The 21,204-nt window shown below is 52.8% G+C and overlaps 2 protein-coding genes across 6 annotated transcripts in view; one reads left to right on the plus strand and one right to left on the minus strand.

The window, feature by feature from the left end:
• TP53I11 (tumor protein p53 inducible protein 11) overlaps nucleotides 1–21,204 on the minus strand; it is a 48,621-nt gene that overhangs the window by 7,228 nt on the left and 20,189 nt on the right. The window lies entirely within an intron of this gene.
• On the plus strand, nucleotides 1,396–20,940 carry TSPAN18 (tetraspanin 18). The gene is made up of 7 exons (XM_036891591.2): nucleotides 1,396–1,468; nucleotides 3,889–4,083; nucleotides 11,090–11,164; nucleotides 11,894–11,992; nucleotides 12,089–12,271; nucleotides 18,483–18,566; nucleotides 20,812–20,940. The coding sequence occupies exons 1-7, from the start codon at nucleotides 1,406–1,408 to the stop codon at nucleotides 20,857–20,859; spliced, it is 747 nt and encodes a 248-aa protein (XP_036747486.1). The 5' UTR covers nucleotides 1,396–1,405; the 3' UTR covers nucleotides 20,860–20,940.

Raw genomic sequence — 21,204 nt, forward strand, 5'->3', positions numbered from 1 at the left:
ATCTCCTTCTCCTCTCACCCAATTTAGGAGCAGCCCTTGGGGTACCCTTGGAGAGACAAAGGCTTTGAGCCTGGAGCCCTTGGTTCAGGGTGCCTCCCTGATTCTCTCTTTGGCCCAGGGTTCACTACTGGGTGCCTCAGTCCCCACCTCCCAGTAAAACAAGAAAGCATATCTGGCTTTGATGCTCTGTGTCCTACTCCTGCTTGGCCCTTCTACTGAGTACAATAATCCCAAGCAGAGGAGCCTGCCATCCAAGGAGAGAATCCCTAGGGCCCCAGGGCTGGTGCCCAGATCGAAGTCCACATGCCTATCTGACCTGGCACCGTCTCCTGGGCTCCCGGTGCCTCAGCCTGCCATAGCCACTGCCCTGCTGAGGAGGGCTGGCGGCCAGACAGCTGGCATGGGAACCACAGAAAGAAGAGTGAGAGGCACCACCCCAATGCCTGGAACCTTTCCATGCCCACCTCCCTGTGAAGTCTGGAAATACTGAATATTGCACATGAATGTGACATGGGACCTTGAGATCTGACTCCTGAGAGCAGATACTGTCTCTTTCCCTCAGGGGTGTGGAAGTGCTGCCTCCATTGTTTTCAGACCCCAGTACCTGGCATACAGTCAATGCACAACAAATGTTGGCTGAATAGAATTGTGTTCTGTGACTGCTATGGGCATATACTTCTAGATAGGGCCAGGGAGGGCTCCAGAGGGAGGTGGGATGCTATAGATCTCATGGTGGAAGTAATCAGGGCATGGGGAGGTCTGGCCCCAGGAGCAGGGCTTGGGCTCCCAGGTAGATGCTGCACCCCTCTCCCCCTATGACTCCCCTCTTCATGGAACAGCCCTGGGAGTCCTGCAGGCTGGAGGCCATGGGAGGTGGTGGGAAGTTTGTCAGGTGTGGGCTCTGATCCAGCTCCATGACCCTGGCAAGTTCCTGAAGGCCCTTATCCTTAATCTCTTATCTACCAATTGGAATGCTCACCTCCACAATCAAGTGTTGCCATGAATCGTTGTGCACTTGCCCTGTACTAGGTGTTGTGCCATTATTGCATTATTTCAGTTAATCCTCACGATACTGCTTTGAGGAAGCTTCCGTTTTTAGTCTCCATTTTCAAGTTGGAGAGAGCAAGACTCAGAGAGGTGGGGTCATTTGCCCAAGACTACACAGTGAATGAATGGTAGAATGGGGCTGGAACCTAAGCAGGCTGGCTTCCAACTCTGGATCCATGGGGCAGAGAGCTCCCCCTGAGACAGGAAATTGTTTTCAGTCTCCCTCTTTCTCCCTCCACTGCAAGGGCAGGGCTGGACACCGGGGACCCCTAGGGGCGGGGAGGGGCAGAGTGTCTTTCTAGGTGGGGTTCCCCTGGAGGAAGACTGAGGGACCTTGCTGCTTTGTAGGCGGAGCACCATGGAAGGTGACTGTCTGAGCTGCATGAAGTATCTGATGTTTGTTTTCAACTTCTTTATATTTGTAAGTATTCCTGGAACTCACCTGGGGGCTCCGTAGGTCTCTGTTGGGGTGGCAGAACTGACTGCTGCTTTGAAGTAGTCACACTGGGCTGAGTCCCAGGGGCAGGAACAGGGACCAGTGCTAGAAACAAATCTACCTGCCCAGCCAGGATTTTGTGGAGGGGAGACCCCTTGAGTAGTGCCCACCCCACTCAGAGAGCCCACTGTCAGAAGAGATGTTTTACATGGACAAAGGGCAGGGGCCTGAGTCCTGGCTACTGTTTTGGGACCTGACCCCTGGTGGGGAATGAGGGAGAAGGAAGGGAACTGGGTGAAGAGAGGGCAGCAGAAGCCCCACTCAACCCTGACCGCCAAAGCATGTATAGACAGACATCAGGGCTGAGCTGAGGTAGCCACCTGATGTAATCCAAAACCTCTCTGGGACTGGGAGTCCTGTATTCAAAGCCCAGCTCTGCATCTTACCAGCTATGTGATCTGAAACACATTTTATTTTAGGACCTTAATTACATAGCTCACAGGTTTTTTGAAAATCAAGCAAATTTAGGAAGTGCTCAGAATGTGTTGGAACTCAACAGCTTAGTTCTATCCCCATCCAAATTATGAGGTCTATAAGTGAAAAGACAAAGACCCTCAGGGCCTCAGAGCGCCCAGGTGGCCAGCCCAGTGCCCTACAGCACCACCCACCTGCTGGCAGCCCACTGAGAGCTCTACTCGGGCTCCTGGCCTCTCCCAGGAGCAGAGCCACACTCCTGGCATCTTGAACCCCCACAGGCTTTTCTGACCCTACCTCAACCTTTGACCTTAGTGCATCCAAACCTGGGTAAGTAAATGTCCACTGATGTCCTCCAGGGAAGGAGAGGAACTTTTCAGGTCAAGATTGACTCTGGCTATCTGTTTGTCTCTCTGTTCTCTGTCCATCTATTTTTTATACATATTAGCATCCCTCCTGGGTTGCCTTCCTTGCCCTGTAATCCTGAAAACCAGGGAGTCCTACACACTTGGTTCTAGTCCCAGCTTCCGAGCTCGGTGACCCTGGGCAAGCCCTACCACCCCCGTAGGAAATGAGGCTGTCACCAGGGTAGCTCAGTCTGTACCCAAGACCTCCTTGAAGCAGATCTTAGCATCCAGTTGTTGAACCCCAAAACCTTCAACAGCAATGGGGAGGAATACAGGTTTTACTAGAGGTTTATAGGGAGACAGAGGAGGAAGATGTTGCTGACTAGAAGACAAAAATGTAGACTCCGTCACTGGCTGTCCTGTTGGTCTTCCTTTTCTCCCTCCCGGGATGCTGTGACCCGCAGGCCTCTCTGCCACACCCCCTGCCCTGACAGCACCTAAAAATATCTTCCTTTGCTCCAAGCCATCCAGTCCTTCCCTCCAGCTTGCAGACCCCTCTCAGCCAAGCCAGAGCTCACCAACTGGCTCTCAGTCTCTGCCTGTTATTCCTCATGTGTGACTTTTGGGAACCTCTAGTCCTCCTATCACACAGGGATTTCAAATACATTGCAGCCTTCAAAATCCAATAATGTCCAAGTGTTTCTCCTGCAACTGATCTGCTTCCAATATTGCTTGTCCCCAAGAAAAATGGAACAGATATTTGTTGAAACTTGCTAAGCGCATTCACATCCATTCTGTCCTTTCTTCCTTGGAGCCTCCTTGGGTGTGGAAATTTGTATCTTCTTTTACATGAGGAAGCTAAGGCTCAGAGAGGTTAAACCACTTACCCCAAGTCACACAGCTAAAAGGGGCACAGCTGCCCCTCTCCAGAGATAAGCAAGGCATGGAGAGATGGCCATGGAGATGAAGACATAAATAAGCAGGCTTTCAATGAACAGACTTGAGAGTGGGGAGCCCAACCTGTCTAAGAGCTCCTGCTGAGGACAGAGAAGATGGATTTTTGTCTGTGTCTTCCAGCCTCTGGCATAGGGCAGGCACAGTAGAGGTGTCAGAGCATGTTCATAGAACTGGAGAATATCCTTGGGGCTGGAGTCAGGGAGGCCTGGGATTCAGCCCTGCCTCTGCCGTGAACTTGCTGTGTGACCTTCAACAAATCACTGGCCCTCTCTGGGACTCAGTGTAGGATCAGGGTTGGCTTAGGTGACCTCATTATCCTGCAGTTCTGACATTTAAGGAGAATATAAAAGGGGCAAATAAACTTGACATGACGTGGTTTCCAGCAGCCCTAAGTAGGGTGTGGGTCAGAGACTAGGTTTAGTGGATATATACCGCACTTCCGGTCAGGGCAACTAGGACAATTCAGAGCAGGGGAAAGTACCACTGAGACACTGGTTCATGAAGCAGGTGGAGTTCCTGCCCAGTTGATGGGGCCGCGCTCAGAGGAGCGGGATGTTACAGAGGGCGGGTGTCTGACCTCCGTGTCACCCATTTCTTCTCCCTCCTCCTGACTGGCCCTGGGAGCAGCTGGGTGGGGCCTGCCTGCTGGGCGTCGGCATCTGGGTCATGGTGGACCCCACCGGCTTCCGGGAGATCGTGGCTGCCAACCCCCTGCTCATCACGGGTGCCTACATCCTCCTGGCAATGGGAGGCCTGCTTTTTCTGCTCGGCTTCCTGGGCTGCTGTGGGGCCGTCCGTGAGAACAAGTGTCTGCTAATGTTTGTGAGTACCTCCATTTCCCATGGGTACCCTGGGGCGGGGAGGAAGGCCTGTGTCTACACTGCAGGGGACTCGCACTGAGGTCTGAGCCAAGTAGGCTGTCCTCCAGGAATGGGAAGGCCACCAGCCATGTCCATTTGCCTTGCAGCCCCAGCCTCCAGAGCCCACTCTCTGTGCTGGGCCCATGCCTACCCTGTGGGTGAGCTGCCCCCGGTGGAGAGTGGCCCAGCCTCCAGGTCAGAACAGCTGGGCTTTTCCAAGGCACAGTCAACTGAGACCATTGACCATGATACTTTTCTACTTGTTTGCTTTTCAGAACACAGATATATAACTCCTTGTTTAAAAAGCTTAGACAGCCATTGAATAACTCATCCACATTTTGCATTTCCAGTTTTAAGATAGAGATGACATGATTTAGGAAGTTATTTTATCCATTAAATACACAGTTCTTGAACTGTTCCTATAGGCCATGTAGTTCACTAAGTGCTGAGGGTGCATCGAGGGCCAGCAGCGGCTGTCCCCTCCCTTGTGGGCAGGCATGTGGGAGGCGGTCGAGCCTGTGAGGATGAGCATGGCAGCATGGCAGCAGGCAGGCCTGAGTGTGAGTCCTGCTCTGTCCCCTAACTGACGATGTGGCTCTGGTCTGGTTTCCTAACCTCTCGAGCTTTAGTGTCTTCCATGGTTAAATGAGGGGAGGCTCAGCTGGAGGCTGGAGCCAAACAGTGGATGTTCTGTTTCTTTGGTCTTCTCTAGCCCATGGCTGTGATGTTCTTGGCCTCTGCTTACTTTCCTGGCCCTAGTGGATGGGTCTTCTTTGCCAGTGAGGTCCTATGGGCCTCTAGGGCTAGGAGAACTTCTGGGATGAGCCTAGTCCTGCTTTGGAGTAAGTTAAAAACAGACCTACTTAGAGAAGTGTGCATGTGAATGGATCAACTTGCAGATGCTCCTTGTGGGTGAGTGGATGGGTGGTCAGGAGAAAAGCAATAGGGAACTGTGGGCAGGTCACCGGGAGGACTTCTTTGCAAGGTGTCTGTCCACTCCTGTGAATGAACCAGCACTCGGTAGCTTTCGGAGGTAGCAATCTGGCACAATGCCAATTCCCCAGATTAGAACAGACTGCGCAGCCCCCATTCATGACATTGTGAGATGCCTCACAACCCAGAGAGAAAGTGAAATCAGCTGTGAAACGTGCAATACGAGAGACTTGGATCCATTTGGCCTTTTGCAGCGTCAACACTGCAAACTTTTCATTTGAGAGAAACAAAGAAACCTTGTGGGCGCCCCCTGGTGGAGCACTCTCCACAGTGTCAGCTGGTGCCGAGCAGTCTAGGCTTGGGGAGCCAGAGGTAGTTTGGAAAGGTGCTGGGATATGGGTCTCGGGACACACCAAATCTCCCTTCCCCCCTCACCTCGGCCCCTGGGACTCATCTGTGAAGCCAAGACAGGAAGCCACGTTGGGGCTCTGGTCTGAGAGCAGGCTGGGTACCTCGAAAGCCCTCTCCAGTGAAGTACCTGCCTCTAAGCCTGCTAGCTGGACAAGGACATCACTCTCCCCATTGCTCTGGGGGAGAAGACCAAGAGCCAGGGAAAGACAACGTTTGCTCCAAGTCTCCTGAGTGAGAGTGAAGTCCTGGCCGCTGTGGCCAGGGTCCAGCCCACTGAACTTCAAAATGCCCCCTCCCATCCCCTATCTGCCACCTTCCTCCCTTTTGTCTGTCAGTCTCATCTCTACGTTGCTCCTTTCCTTTTCTCACTGCATCTTTCTCTGGCCTTTTGGTTTCCATTCCTGCTGCCTTTCCTCATCCTGTTCTGAACTCTCCTAGCCTCTGTCCCTTCCTCCCTGCCTCTCTCTCTCTGCTTCCTGTGTTCCCTCTCCTCCCCTCCCACCCATTGCTCTCTGAGGCCCAGCACTTACAAGCCTGAGGTCACAGTGCAGGTCAAAGGCAGGGAACTCTTGGATCCAGGTCTCCTTTCTCTCAGACCAGGGCTGACCCAGGGGCTTCTAACTTGGAATGGACTCAAGTCTGAGATTCACCTAAAATTATGAGCAAAATATGTCAAGGTCTGTGTGTGTGTATGTGTGCCTGTATATATGTGCTGTGTGTGTTGCGTGTGCATGCATGTTTTTGGGAGACACACCACAGCTTGTGGGAAGTTTTCAAGAAGACTGATGACCTGAAAAATAAGAAGAACCACTTCTTTCTTCCAACCTGGACCTGGCCCGGTAAAGGATCCAGAAGAAAAAGGGCACTGAGTCTCACCCCCTGGTAGCCACTGGGGTCCTTCGAGAAGCCTGAGACTGCCCCCTCAACCTTCAAGGAGGAAGGAAAGAGTTGTCTAGAGAGGGGCCAAGAGAAAGTGGCTTTAGCCACCCCACGAACTGTGGCTCTTCGGCCTGCAGAGAAAGAAGGCGTGGGGCTGGGGATTAACTGGGCATCCCCCTCCTTCCTGCTCACAGGCTGCAACCCCCAGGGCCCCAGTGGCCTAGGAGCAACGAGACTTAATGACTAACCACCTACTGATCAAGTTCTCTAAAGACACATTTTCCAAACACTGTTATTGATCGGTGTTACATTTTCACATACAATAGGACAACTTCAGCCCATTGTTAACATTTTGTGGCAGCCCTTTTCCTAATTGCTTACTTATGAGCAGTTCAGGAATGTTTTTGAACAATTTATTTAAAGATTCAAATTTTAGAATATTTTATGACAAAGTCCTGCTGATTTGGAAGAGAGAACAGCAAAAAGAGATGAGTATATTTAAAAGAGATAACTGAGCTGAATTGTACATGAAGTATGTAAATTTGGTGCATATTTATTAGCAATGAGAACTGAAAAGTAGACATACCCATAGGCAGATGGGTTAGAAAAGTCTGAGATACTCACAAATAGGCAAAATAGCAGTTCCAATCCCTTTGTTAATTTTCCCAACCTAATTTACATCCAAGGTGTTGTAAATTTGATTCAGCAAATATGTCTTTAGGCAAAGGGAATGAGGTTAGATTAACTCAAGGCAAACAAACTCTAAGAAAAGTGCCCATCACAGGAAGCCCCAGGCAGCCAGGACAAGCCCTGTGGCCTGGTCTGGGTAACCCCTGCAAATAATCCATGAGACCCCTGTTAAGCAGGAGGAAATTATTTCATGCTGGAGAAGGCAGGTTAGCAGAAGTGCCATTGTTACTGAGCTGGCCCCACAGCCCTGCACTTCGCTTCAGGTGACTCACACTCAGCAGCACTCAGGTCACCCCTCGGTCCGTGTGCTTGGGAAAATCCCACTGCTCCAGCTGGGAGCAATGGCAAGGAGGTCTGAAGACCCCCTTCCTCAGGGGAGGCCTGCTTTCCCCATCAATCAGGTACCAAATGCATTCTTTAATTTCATGTCATGAATCATCTCATAAATCATGAATTTGGCTCATTGTAAACTCCATGAAAATAAGACCACATCTGCCTTGTGTGTATTTGTTTGCTAGTACCTAGCACAGTGCCTGGTACAGAGCAGATACTCAATAAACAGCCTGGGATGAAGAAACAGAGTGGAGATGGTGTCAGAGGTGTGGGTAAGAGCATGCGCTTTGGAGTCAGAAAAGCCTGGTTTTATCCCTCCTTTGCCACTTCCTGGCTGTGTGACTTGGGGCCAGTTACTTCACCTCTCTGAACCTCAGATTCCTCATATGTAAAATGAAGATAATAATACCTCCTTTCCAGCCCTTGCTCGTATAGTTATCAGGTTCAGGGAGAAAATACGCATCTGGCTTAACTCTGTTCCTGGCACATTTAAGAACTGATAAATGTGGAAATAAAAGAAATGGTTTTGATACACAAGAGACCCTACAGGCCATCTGAAAGTCTTAAGATCTGGAGGTTCTTATAGGTTCCAGAAAACATGATATAAAGAGGCTGTGTTCTGGACTCAGAGGTTCCATGTTTATCCAAGGTGTACCACCTACCACCAGCTGGGCCAGCTTGGTCAAGTACTATACCTCTCAGGGTCCCAATTTCCCCACCAGTGAAAAGGAGGTGTTGATAATAGCAGCTGCTTCACCAAACTGCTGAGATGATTCAAAGAAATGATCCATGTAAGATCTGCAGTGCCTAGATGTAAGCTTTCAGTAGATGGTAGCTATTATTTTTTCCAGAAATTGCTCACACCAGTGCTTGTTTTCAGGAAAGCTGTGCTTCCGAGCCACCGTCTGAGCATTTCTTAGGTCATGCCTGCCTTATGCATGGTGCTTCACCTGCATCATCTCACTGAAGCCATGCTAAGTCATCCTGGGAGCGCACACATGCTCCTAGAGTGACAAGCGCACAGTAGGCATGAGGCCTGAGCATCCACAGTTTATAATTGTCGAGGTCATGATTGATAGTCAGATCCAGCTCAGTTGCATCACTGAGGATGGACACCACTTCTGAGGCCACTCTTTGCCAACCTGGGGCCTGCCAGCAACTCTATCAAGAGGGCAGAGGGCAGGGAGGGGCTCCCTGGAGGCCATGTGCAAGAGAACCAGATGGCCATCTATCACCAACCAAATAGAAGTGCCAGGAGCCCTGCCAGGAGCCTCCATCACTGTCACAGGGGCGAGAGGCTGCAGAGGTGGAGAATATATTGCTCAGCCCAAGAGCCAAACAGACTGTGAAAGTGAGGGCTGTGAGGTGGCAGAAGGGACTGTGGGTGTCATGGCCAGGGGCAGCCTGCGCAGGGTACTGGAGGCTCCCAACACACTCCTCTCTGGATGGGGAGCTCTGCCCCTGACATCTGCCCGAAGTCTCCCCACAGCAGGCCTGCCACTGACCTGTCAGAGCTAGGCACCCACAGTTCAGAAGAGTCCCTATCAGGCCAGTCCTGCAGCCCACTCGCCAGCAGAGGCAGGAGGCAGCCCATGCTCTGAAATGAGAGCTGGATGCAGAGGGGGTTTGCTCTGAAATATTTGAGCTTGAGCGCCTTTGGAGTATATGGCTTCTTTCCTTCACTGTGGAAATGGAGGCTAAACAGAAAAGAGACCATGGGACAGGTGTCAGTTCTAACACCAAACAAGCTTCTGTGCACCAGAGCATCAGAGGCACCAGAACCTGGTGACACCTGGGGGCCAAAGAGGACAATTAGGGATAAGGAGTGAATGGGTCACACCTGTGCTGGCTGACCTGTGTAAGCAAGGGGCTCTTGGGTTTGGACATTTAAAAAACACAGCCATTTGAAAGATCTAGGAGCTGTTTTGTGTCCATACCTTGAATGGATCATCTCAAAATCCACCCCACAGCTCTTGGTCCCCAGACTCAAGCAGTTTGGAGAAGCCTTGGGGCCTCTGCGGGCAGCCACTGTTGGAGCTGGAAAGTCAAGGAGACAACATGGCTGGGGTCTTCCAGGAACAAGGATAAAGTGACAGAAACCTCCTGACGGGAGAAGACTTGACCCAGGAGAGAGACACCTGCGGATGCTGTCCATGGCTCGTGAGACTGCGAGGGAACCAGCAGCGAGGACATCACTGGGAGGTGGCCCCTGGGAAGCTCGGAATGAGCCTCACAGGAGCTGGCTTTCACGCTTCTGGTACACTTGTAAGAGGCTCAGTGGCAAGCTTTGCTGGGCTTCTTTGAAGAATCTTGCAGCACTTCACATCCATTATTCCATCATGGTGACCCTGGAAGCGGGTGTTTTCATCCCCATTTTATTGATGAGGAAACTGAGGTTCGAAGGCATTTGGGTAATTGTCCTAAGTCACACAAATCAAGACAAGGCAGGCTGAGGGGTCCCGACACTAAGCCCAGAGCCCTGTGCCTCCCTCCAGCCCCGGCATGTCCAGTGCAGCCTGGCTGTTCTAGGGACTGTGACACAGCTGGCCAAGGTGGCTGGGAGGGTGTGTAAGAACCAGTCCCCATATGTACCTGAGATCTGGTCCCCTGCTGGTGGTCTCCAGGTGGGGTGACAACTTGGGAACTGTCAGACTTTAAATGGTAAGGGCCCTAGCGATGCTGATAACAAAGGCAAAGCCATTTCCTCTTCTCCCAACATCCCTGAACCCCAAGCGGTGCCCACAGTGACAAGCGCCTGAGATGTAGCAGATAGCAAGGTCCTTGTGGTGAGTGGGAATGCCTGGATTCACTCATTCACCTGCTAGCCATGCACACATACCTGTTCTGTCTGAGCGCTGAGCATGCAGCAGGCCAAGTTACAGCCTCTGGTCTTGAATTAGTAACCCAGTGGGGACACCACGGCTGCTCCATGAGCACCACTGTGGGGCACTGTGATGTGGGGGAACCAGGAAATGTTTCTCCCAGGTGAGGGGTTGGGGCTAAACCTGGTCTGGAAAATGAGGGCTGAGGGTCAAGAACGGAGGGGCCTTCCAGGCAGAGGTAACACGGAGGGTGATGAGGGCCCCAGGATAAGAGGCATCCTGGTTAATTTGGAGAGCATCGAGAAGTGCAGTGAGTAGAGCAGAGGGGGCTCTGTCAGATCTCAAACTCCCAGCCCCTGGGTTCTCAGATTTTGACGGACGCATCACCTTCCCTCCAGTCTCACGTCTTTAGTGTGGCTGAAGGTCATCACCACCTCATCACTTCCCATGGGAACAAGAGGCAGTGGGACAGGGAGAGGTGGCCCTGGGGCAGGTGGGGCAGGGAAGCCAGCCAGGACCCCCAGAGAACTCAGGATTTCCACAGCTTGTACAGTCTACGCAGAGGGAGCCGAATAGGTTTCAACATCAGTCTCATTCCAGGGCTGCCAGGTAAGGCTGTTCAGATTGTACACTGCACAAGGGACCTTGTCTGAAGGCCATTTGCACTGACTGTATTTATTTACTTTTTCCATATTTGTATTACAATCTTATTGACTCCAAAAGTGTACTGTTGGTATGTTTTTTATGAAAAATATCTGATTTGTGGCAGCGAATTTCCTTAGTCATACAAAATCAGTACATGGCATTAATTGTGTAAGAGATGGAAGAGTGCATTGGTGAGCTGCTCCTCCCCTTCCTGCCTGTCTTCAGGATCACAAGCCTGTCCCCTTCTGCTTACAGTTCTTCCTGTTCATCCTGATCATCTTCTTGGCAGAGCTCTCAGCAGCCATTCTGGCCTTCATCTTCAGGGAAAATGTACGTATAGAACCCCATGTGCCCTGGCCCCCTGCTACCAGTGAGGGATGGCATGGCCCTCTACTCCTCAGAGGGTGCCACAGAATCAAGAGACTCTCACCTAGCAATTCCAGCCCAAATCACAACCCACCTCCCCAGTGAGGCCCCACAGCCCAGAGAGACCCCAGGGAGCCTAGCCTCTTCCTGCAAGGGCTTTTCCGGAAGGTGAGTCAGACCTTAAGGGTCTCCACTCTTCCAAAGCATCCAGTGTAACCCCACACCTGATTCTGGAATCTTCCACTCCACACTTTGCCTAACAGTGGTCCAGAAATGGTCATCTGATTGTCTGAGAATAGTCAGAGAGGCTGTATCCTGAGCCCTAGAAAGTGTGACATGCAGGAGAGGGCAGAACCCTCTGGGGTGAGGATAGAGGCAAGCCCCCCACCCTGGGAAACCCTCCCTTTGAGAAGAGTTGCAGGGCCTGCGAAGTCCCCAGCCTACCCTGGCCTTGCGCTTGCAGGGGTGTATGTGTATGCGTGTAGACTTCCTTTTCATGTGGGTGATAACAACAGGGGAGGCCACAGGCCCTGGGGTGGTGGATAGGGAGCCTGCCTCAAGCTGGTGCTCTCGGAGAATCCCTGGCGCCCGAGCCCTGAGGCCTCCCTCGCCCTCCCGTGAAGCAGACTGACAGAGGGGCCTGGGCTGCGCCAGGCTGCTGGGTCTCAGCCTGCCCTCTCCCTCTGCCTCCAGCTCACCCGTGAATTCTTCACCAAGGAGCTCACCAAGCACTACCAGGGCAACAATGACACGGACATCTTCTCTGCCACCTGGAACTCGGTCATGATCACAGTGAGTGACCCTCAGGGATGTTGTGAACATCCTCCACTCTACCCACCAGGCTTTACCTCCCCACCCCCCACACCCTTCCCTTTGCTCTCCTCCTAGTTCGGTTGCTGTGGGGTCAACGGGCCTGAAGACTTTAAGTTTGCATCAGTTTTTCGACTCCTGACTTTGGACAGTGATGAGGTCCCGGAGGCCTGCTGCCGGAGAGAACCCCAGAGTCGGGATGGGGTCCTGCTGAGCAGGGAGGAATGCCTCCTGGGAAGGGACCTGTTCCTGAACAAGCAGGTACCAAGCCGGATCCCCCAAGCAGGAGGACTTGGGTGGCAGTGCTGGGCAGGTGGCAGTGCTGGCCGAGCGGGTCTGAAGGCACTCCAGGCATCCCGTGGAAGTGACGGCCTCAGTATGGAACTCCTGAAGGGGGACTGATGAAGCTCTGTCCTAGCCCCCGAGATCCAGCCACAGTGGGGAAAGGATGAGGGTGGCAGGTGGTCCAGTGATGGCACAGGTCAGAGGAGTGGGCATTTTGGCTGGGGCTAAAGGATGAGTAGGAGTTTTCTAGTTTTCCAGGCAGAAAACTCCCTGAGCTTCTGATAATGCAGGTCAGGAGCCAGAACCAGAATTACACAGTGGGGGCCTCTCTGCAGCCATACACTTTATTTTTGGGGAAGCTCACATTTGCCATATGGGGGAACCTCCCAAACCCAAGGGAGCAATGTTTCCCTGACCTGACCCTCCAAGGTCAGGGAAGCTCCTAAAGTTCTTTGCATCTCTGGCAACCTGAGGACATCATCTCAGTCTTGGAGGAAGCCCTTTGTCATCCTGCATGTGCCACTAATGGGTGACACAGGGTTCCCACCTTGCCATCCTCTGTGAGGCAGATGGTGCCCTTGTCCTGACCTCCCCTCCCACTGACCAGCCACACACCCCTTGGAGTATGTGTGAGAGACCAGGCTCAGGGGAGGTTGAGAACAAGGATGAACTGAGTCCATACGCCACCACCCTCACTTGGTTAGGCCGTTAATGAGGATCTCATGGGAGAGTTCCAGAGATGAGGGACACAGCAAGGGACAGGAGACAAGGCCCCTGTTCCCATGGGGCTCATGGTCTAGTAGAGGAAGCAGATGATAAACAAGTAGCAAACAAATAAAGAGTAATAATTTCACATAGAAACAATCATTGTGAAGAAAAAAATCACTAGCCAGATGAGGGGTTAGAAGGGGCTGGGTGGGGACGGAAGGCCAGCCTCTCAGTGCCCCAGAGGAGGGGCGGCTGAGCTGGGCCTGGCCCTGGCCCTCTGAGTAGGCTCTTACCAGCCTCAGCTCTGCCCCCTGAGCTTAGCTCACCACGCCATTCCTGCCCACGCCATGGCAAAGGCATCACGAGGCCCTGCCTCCGCCCCTCACAGTCCTGTCCTGCACAGGGAGAAAAAGTCCTAAGTAAAGAAATGAGGACCTGGGATCAGCCCGAGGACTGGGGACAGGGCGGGTCACCCTAGGGTTTGGGTCTCAGCCATGAGGAGAGGCTGCAGGCCATCAGGGAAGCCTCAGGCTTTGATGTCAGTCAGGCCTAGGCTGCCACCCACTGTGTCACCTTGGCCAAGACACCTTTTCTGGATCTCAGATTCCCCATACCATGGCTGAGGCTTCTGGCTGTCCTCCATGGACAGATGGGATTTATAAGACCTCATGACCACCAGGTAAAGGCTGCACATCCCAGCCTCCCTTGCAGCTAGGTCACACAACCAAGTTTTAGCCAAAGGGTGAGCAGGAGAGGTTTGTGCAAGTCATGAGTTATGCCCTTAAGAGAAAGCTCTGTGCCTGCCCCTTCTCCTTTTCCTGGTAGGTGGAATGCAGCTGCGCTGACAGCCCCCTGGGACCTTGGGGAGAAGGGTGGCCCCTAAGATGTCAGAGCATCAAGAGAAAAGGAGCCTGGGCCCCTGAAAACTCCATGGAGCAGAGTAGCCACCATAGGTCAGGATTTGATGTGAAAGGCAAACTTGGAACTTGTTGAAGGAGCTGCTGTCTGGGATGGCTGGTGCCCTTAGCCAAACATATGTCCTAAGGCCATTTGTGAATGTTCAGGGAGGCTTTTGATGGGTGCTGTTCCTTTAGGGCTTCATCCCAACATGCTTCCTGTTTGTGGACTTAACCTTTGCTCTGATGCCCCCTTCAATCTCCCGGACATGGCTTCCAAATCAGAGCTTACCAGAGAGGTCCCTGCGCAGCTACATTATTCTCTATGATGACTGTTCCTCCTGAGGATTACCCAAGACTGACTTCTGGGATTCCTTTTCTGAGGCACTCACATCCCTCCTGAGTATTCTTCCCTTTTAAAGGCCCTGCTTAGGGACTATCTTTTTTCTCTAAAGCCCACCTGCCTAAAGCCCAGGATGCATTTCTGACTTTGCCTTATATCCCCATACAGTCTTGAGCGATTGAACAATTTCTAAGAAACAGAAATCCCAAGTAAAGAAACTTCAGCAAATGCCCTTTGTGTTTCATACATGGCAAGAATTCTGGAAGGTGGTGGCTTCTCATACTGTATCAGTGGCTCTGTCATACCAGTCAAGGCTTGGTCTCTGTGCTCTTTGTGACCTTTCCTTGTACTTACCATTTCTTGGTGGCAAAATTGCTGTCATGACTCCAGACATCCCACTCATGTTCAAGATAGGGAGAAGGGAAAAGGGTGACACCACCTTCTTTTCCAGAAACCTCTAGAAGACTTTGGCTTAGGTTTTGCTGGCCAGGAACACATTTGCATGACCACTAGGAGCCAAGGCAGAGGACACTTGTCTACAGGTGCTGAGTTAGTCCACCAGCACTGTTTACCACTGAACTCCAATGAAGAGTAATGAGGAAATCCTGAGAGCAGGTGATGCATAGTTAGGCTTCCCCACTGATATGAGTAAAACCCACAAGGCAGCTTCTCCAACTCATTCCTCAGACTTCCCTGGGTTGTGACAGTCACCCACGCAGGTCAGGAATGTGCTCTCCTGATGGAAACAAATCAGGGGTATCTCCCAATAGATAATGACTTTGCTAGACCTTGACTCCAGGCCATATTCCTCATTTGTCTGTATGATCTTAAGTTTCCCCTACTCACAGTACTGCTGTTTCTCTGCTTTATTAGCAGTGCTTTATCCCTTGTTCTCCCCACCTTCATCCTCCTGACATGGGAAAAGCATTCCAGCCAGAGTATGAGAGCAGCATGTGCAAAGGCCCTGGGGTGGCAGGGAGCATGGTGTGTTCCAGAACCAAGAGAAGGACAGCAGGGGTGGGGCACAGTGAATAAAGCAAGACTAGCTCAAGGCGAGAACATCAGCAGGCCAGACCACACAGGGCCAGTGGGCCCAGGTGAGGATGCTGGCAGAGCAATGGAAACCCATGCCAAATTCCATGTGGTTGTGTTGGTGCTCTGGCTGCTCAGTGGCCCAGCAGGAGAAGAGGGCCTAAGTGGACAGGAGGAATTTTTACATTGGTCCCAGTGAGAAATGATGATAGGTTAGATGTGGGTGATGGCAGTGGAGATGCGGAGAGGTGTATGGATCTAAGAAATTATCCAGGAAGTAAAATTTACCAACTCTGGTGATAAATCTACTTCAGGAAGGGAGCTGAAGAGATATTGAGCATGACTCCGTAGGTTCTGATTTGGTAGATCTCAAATCTGGTTTGAGGCACGTTGAGACCTTGGGACATCTAAGCAGAGGTGCCCCGTGGGCAGTTCAGGATATGGAGCTGGAGCTTGGGGGAAGGTCCCCGATGGACATACACATATGGGCATGTTTGTGTGGCACCTCTGGCCTAGCTGCCCTTTTCAGATTAGGTTGTGTTGGGGGGCAACTATGGTCAGGAGCAGGGGGATGTTCACTCCCTGCAGAGGGAGGTTGTGGGCAGGTGGCAGCTGCTTGATAAGGGGACTGGCAGGCTGTGATGGCAAGCTGAGAGAGAGAGGGTCCCCTGCAGTGTCTTCCGGGGCAGGGCTGGGGTAAGGGGTGGGCAGCCATCTAAGAGAGAGGAAGAGGTGATACCCAGGGTACAGACAGGAGGTCTGGGCCTGGAGCCAGGAAATGGCTGGGATGAGTGAGAACCAAGCACTCCTGATGCCCAGCCCTTCTCTGAGCAAAGGAAAGAGAGGGAGCTTGGGTGCTCCTCACTGTGAATCCCAGCTTCCCCTCCTCCTTGGGGGTAACCTGGGCACGGTTGTCTGGCTGCTCCTCCCCCTTTTCCTCACATCTGCAGTGCAGGGGAGGCCCTCCCGGCAGGGGCTGTAATGAGGACTTTGCAAGGAAAAGCACACGGGTCCCAGCGAAGTTCTCAGCAGAGTGGGTGCTCCCTCAGTGTTGGTGGCAACGTCCCGGCCATTGTCCCCTCTCCCTCTGTTGTCTTGAAGGGTGTCTCAGTACTGGGACCACCACTGGCCAACCGGCTCAGCTTAATTCAGTCCAGGGACCCAAACAGTCCAACAGAGGAGCGATGAGCAGTTAAGGTCCGAGGTGCCCTGCCTGCAGCAGAGGGGTGCAGGGATATCCTGCCTCTTCTGGACAAGGTCAGGTCAAAAAGGCATGTCAAATCAACTTCATGCCATAGCCAAGATTTATTGCCTCCCCTGTCCCCTTGTGGGATAGGTGCGTGTGTGCACGCAGGCAAGTGCGTGCATATGCAGAGAGAGAAGGATTGTCTTACAGTGACACCCAGGGACATGGGGAATAAACCCACATACCCAGCTGTGCTCAGACACCTTCCACCAGCCAGGATGTGCTAAGAGGAGCATAGAGGGAGGGAGGACAGTCCTAACAGGTTGGAAGGATTACACTATGCCAACACTATTTGAAATTCTTTATCTATAGTCTCATGTTACTGTCACCACAATTCTATGAAGTAGTTAATCTAAATAGGCCCATTTGATAGATGAAGCAAATGAGACATATAAAAAGGAAGTAAATGGCTCAAGGTCACCCAGTGAGCAAGTGGTAGGGCTGGACTGGGAGCCCAGCCAGGCAGCAGGGGCCCATGTGTGTAACCACCCCCTCTCCCTGGGTTATTGTGGCTTCCCGTCTGGCTCCCTCCCAGGCTGCTCCATGTCTCCCTTTCCTTCCTTCCAGAACAGGTCAGCTTTGGGTGTTCTACTTGTGGGGGTTCTGATGCTTTAGAAAGAGCTAAGCAGAGTAGGGGAGGTGGCAGTTTGAGGTCTGTTCCAACAGGTGGCCCCTGAGCCTGGCTGAGGTTTCCCTGCCAGCTCCGAAGGGCCTTCCAACCACACTGGGTTTCCGACCAGCTACCTTGTTGGGGTGCCCTGGGCTCACCTTAGGGCTCCATCTCAATCCCACAGCCCTTGGCAGGGCTCCTAGCGGCACAGCTGAGCCAAGGCCCCAGGGTTCAGCTGAGACCTTTCCTTGCTGTCCTCACCAGGCCTGGGATGTCTCACAGCCTGGCTAAGGCACAGGCATTAGAAACCACCTAGGTAGGATGCTCAGTGCAAGTCCCTGGGCCCCACACAGACTACTGATCCAGAGTCTCACAGGGGAAGCCATGGTATCTGTATCGTTAACCCGCCCTGTCCCTCAGATGATTCTCACAGTCAGCCCCAAGAGCACTGGGGATCCAGGCCATCGTGCTGGTGGGGTCTCTTTATCCAGGTATATCACGTTTGCTCCAGGGGGCTCGAGGGAGGGCCCGTGGGAGCCTGTCCTGCCCAGTTTCTGGCTAGGCTGCACCAGGTGGGTGCCATGGCATCCACCTGGCCGAATGCCTGCATCAGGCCTTGCTGCCTGCGAGCTTGGGTGCAGCCTCATGAGGAGTCATTTGTACTTCCAGCTGGCAAGGAAGGGGGTGAGCACCCAAGTATCTCAGCAGAGCTTAGAAACAGCAACAGCTATTCAACACGGACAGGGGATGATCTCCTACCCCCACCCAGAGGCTTGCTCCTTTGCAGTCCTCTACCTGGACCCAAAGAATATGTAGTTTCTTATAAAAGAAAGGTAATTTTCCCCTTTTAAAAATACATTTCCTTCAAAGCACCTGCCATGCATCAATCTCTGGTCAGCATGGTACGGGGGGGCGGCGGTGGTGAATGCAGAGGGGACCAAGGCGTGAGGCACTCAGGGTAAGAGTGGGCAGCAGTCACGGCTGGCAGTGCTGGCTTTGTGCACTCCCTCCTCGCTCTCCTTCAGTCTGCGGAAAATGTCCCAGTATTTCAGTCGCCGTGGCAGCTGCACAGACAGGGTCTCAGGCTGACTCGGCACTCAAGCTGGCAGTTTTCAGCCTTGCCTTAGGGACTAGAGGGCTAGGAGGGTCTTTGGGGTAATGTCGCCAAATTTCTGGGTTTGTAGGACTCCTGCCTCCCTCCTCCTTCCCACCAAACTGTTCACATGGGTTTGGCCAGAAGCCTGCTGCTTCCTGGGCTTTGGGGCCACAAGCCAGGTCTAAGGCTTCATACCCAAGTCCCGACCCTGGACTGCCGCTCAGCTTTGGCTTCACCTCTGGTCCTTCCCTCCCAGGGCTGTTACACGGTGATCCTCAACACCTTCGAAACCTATGTCTACCTGGCTGGAGCTCTCGCCATAGGGGTTCTGGCCATTGAGGTAAGTAAAGGCCCCACTTCTGTGGCTCCCCAGAAACAAGACACACTTGGAGTCTAGGGAAGAGTCCCTGTGGCCTGAAGCCTCCAGCCCACCTCTGTCTCCACGTTCTAATTCGGGACCAAATGGGTCCCCCATGGAGGGGACTACGGGGTGATAGACCAGGTGTGTCTGCCTGCTGCCTGAGTCATTGCTGGAGTCTGGATACATGTGAGCAAGTCTCCAGGCAGTAGGGATGGGCAGGCCTGGGAGTCACTCCTCCATCTCCCTGCAGCCTCCCCGCTCCCCAACCCCAACCTCCATGCCTCTCCCACTAGCTGGGCCCCCAAGGTCCAGCATATGGCCCCTGAGCCTGGCTGGGGTTTCCCTGCCAGCTCCGAAGGGCCCTCTAACCACACTGGGTTCCTGACCAGCTATCTTGTGTGGGATGCCCTGGGCCCAACGAAAGGACCAGCACAGATGACTTGAGGGAGGGGCTGAAGCCAGTGCTTCTAGATAAGACCCTTTGTGTGGGGGAGGTTCAGGGCCAGCTTGTTGACCTCACAAGGGAGGTCTTAAGCCGTCTTCACCTCAAGGCTCCAGAGCCCCCTGGAAAAGAAGGCAGCGGCAGACTATCGAATCCACCACTAGGTGGCACTTCACCCACCCCCTCCTGAATCTGTCCCCTCCCTTCACTCACCCTCTCAGCTATCTCCAACTCGCTGCTGTGGGAGGTTGGGACATAGGGAGCTTAGACAGGCAGCATTGCCCATGCCTGCCCATCTCCAAGAAAGGGCACTCCCGGGGCTCAGCCAGCCCTTGCTCTGCAGGGAAATGAAGTTAGGCAGCTAGTCCTCAGTCTCTGCCTCCCACCTTGGGGGGGATTCCCAACGCCTGGCGTCACCTTGTTCAGCAACTTACTTGTGTCCTATTGCCCCGCTTAGAGCAGTTTTGTGGAGACTATTGATGATGTGTGAAACGGGGGGGTCATTCATCCTTTTATTCAGCAAGCCTAGATTGAGCCCCTACTGTGTGCCAGCACTATCCTAGACGAAAGAGTTCTCTCACTGGAGAAAACAATGAGCAAGAAACAGATTCATCAGTGAGGTGCCCCAGGGAAATCACAAGTGTAACTCCCATGCTGGCAAACACGGGCTTTAAAGTCCAGCTTGCAGCTCTACCTTTCCCCAAACACAGACATCTGAGCCGCAGTTTCCTCATCTGCAAAGTGGTGCTAATAATCCTGCTCTAGTGTGTTGTGGGTATTACAGCTGATGGGGACCAGCAGGGGCACATTAAACAATGTCTGCGTTCTTAATCTGCTGCCCTCACACCCAGCGCGCAAGTCCAGCTGTGGCCCCTGTGGGGAGCCAGAACCCTCCTCTAAGATGGGCATCTTTACCATAGCCCTCTTCCAGCCTCACTTCTTCCACCCCATCATCCCTCCTGGAGACTGAGGTTTGGCTATGAGCTGGTGGTCTGGGGACTGTTCCTCGTGCTACTGCAAGCAGAGCTCTGGCCAGCAGAGTGGCGGGGTGGGGGGCTCAGCCAATCTGACCAGAGGGGTGGCCCTGAGTCAGGGTCTCTCTGTCTGCCCCACCACCTCAGGACCATTAGGCAGGTGTTCAGTGATTGTGCTCCTAACTTGGGGAAGGGCTACATTTTCCCTGCCTATTAATAACAATCCGGGTAACTTTTTATTAAGCATGTAGTACACAATAGGCATCTTTAATGTCATTAGATAATTGCCTTGTACTTCAATCTCATCACCTTCCTGTGAGCTGGAAGGGGAGAGTACAGGGTTATGCATATGGGCTCTGGGGTCAAAATGCCTAAAGGCAAACCCTGGCTATGTTGCTTGTATCTGTGTGACCTTATGCAGGTTACATAATCTCTCTGGGTAATTCCTGGTCTGGGAAAAGCTTTCTGAGAAAGCACTTGGAATCCATGCCTGGCGCATGGTAAACTCTTGATACATACTCAGGCCCAGAGAAGGGAAGTGTTTAGCCCAAGGTTGCTGCTGGCAAATAGGGGAGCTGGATTTGAACCCATGTCCAAAGCCCCCTTCTTTCCATGACTACACTGAGCAAAGGGGCCTGTAGCTGGCAAGGCCTTTCCCCCAGAAATTTCAACAGCAGAAGTGTGCAGAGAGTGATGGGTGAGGCCCCTTCCTGTCCCAGGGCAGATGGCCCCTTTCCCCTTGGGAGGTGTCAGCCCCACAGTGGGCTCAGGGCCCAGCCTAACAAGCCATCTCCTACTTTCTTTGCAGCTTTTTGCCATGATCTTTGCCATGTGCCTCTTCCGGGGCATCCAGTAGAGGGTGTGGCCTGAAGACTCATCCCACCCACCACTGCCCAGAACCCAACATCCTCCCCTCTCCCACACCCCTGCCCTCTTGGCCCCAGGGGACAAGGTGAGGCCATCATGAGTGGCCAGGAGAAAGGGCAGGGGAATATATTTTTTTAACGAAACAAAATGAAGACAAAAATATGGATGGATGTACCCTGCCTGGACTCCAGGGTGGGTATCTGCAGGGGCCCAGTGCCTGAACCCAGGACACAGTCTGCAGTAGAGACCAAAGGAACACCAGTCCCAGGTCCCCTGGGTCCAGCCAGGCTCTGGCAGCCCCACGCCTGGGCCCTCTTCTCAGAGCTTCAGGACC

The sequence above is a fragment of the Manis pentadactyla genome, chromosome 9 (assembly GCF_030020395.1).
Source record: "Manis pentadactyla isolate mManPen7 chromosome 9, mManPen7.hap1, whole genome shotgun sequence".
NCBI lineage: Eukaryota > Metazoa > Chordata > Mammalia > Pholidota > Manidae > Manis > Manis pentadactyla.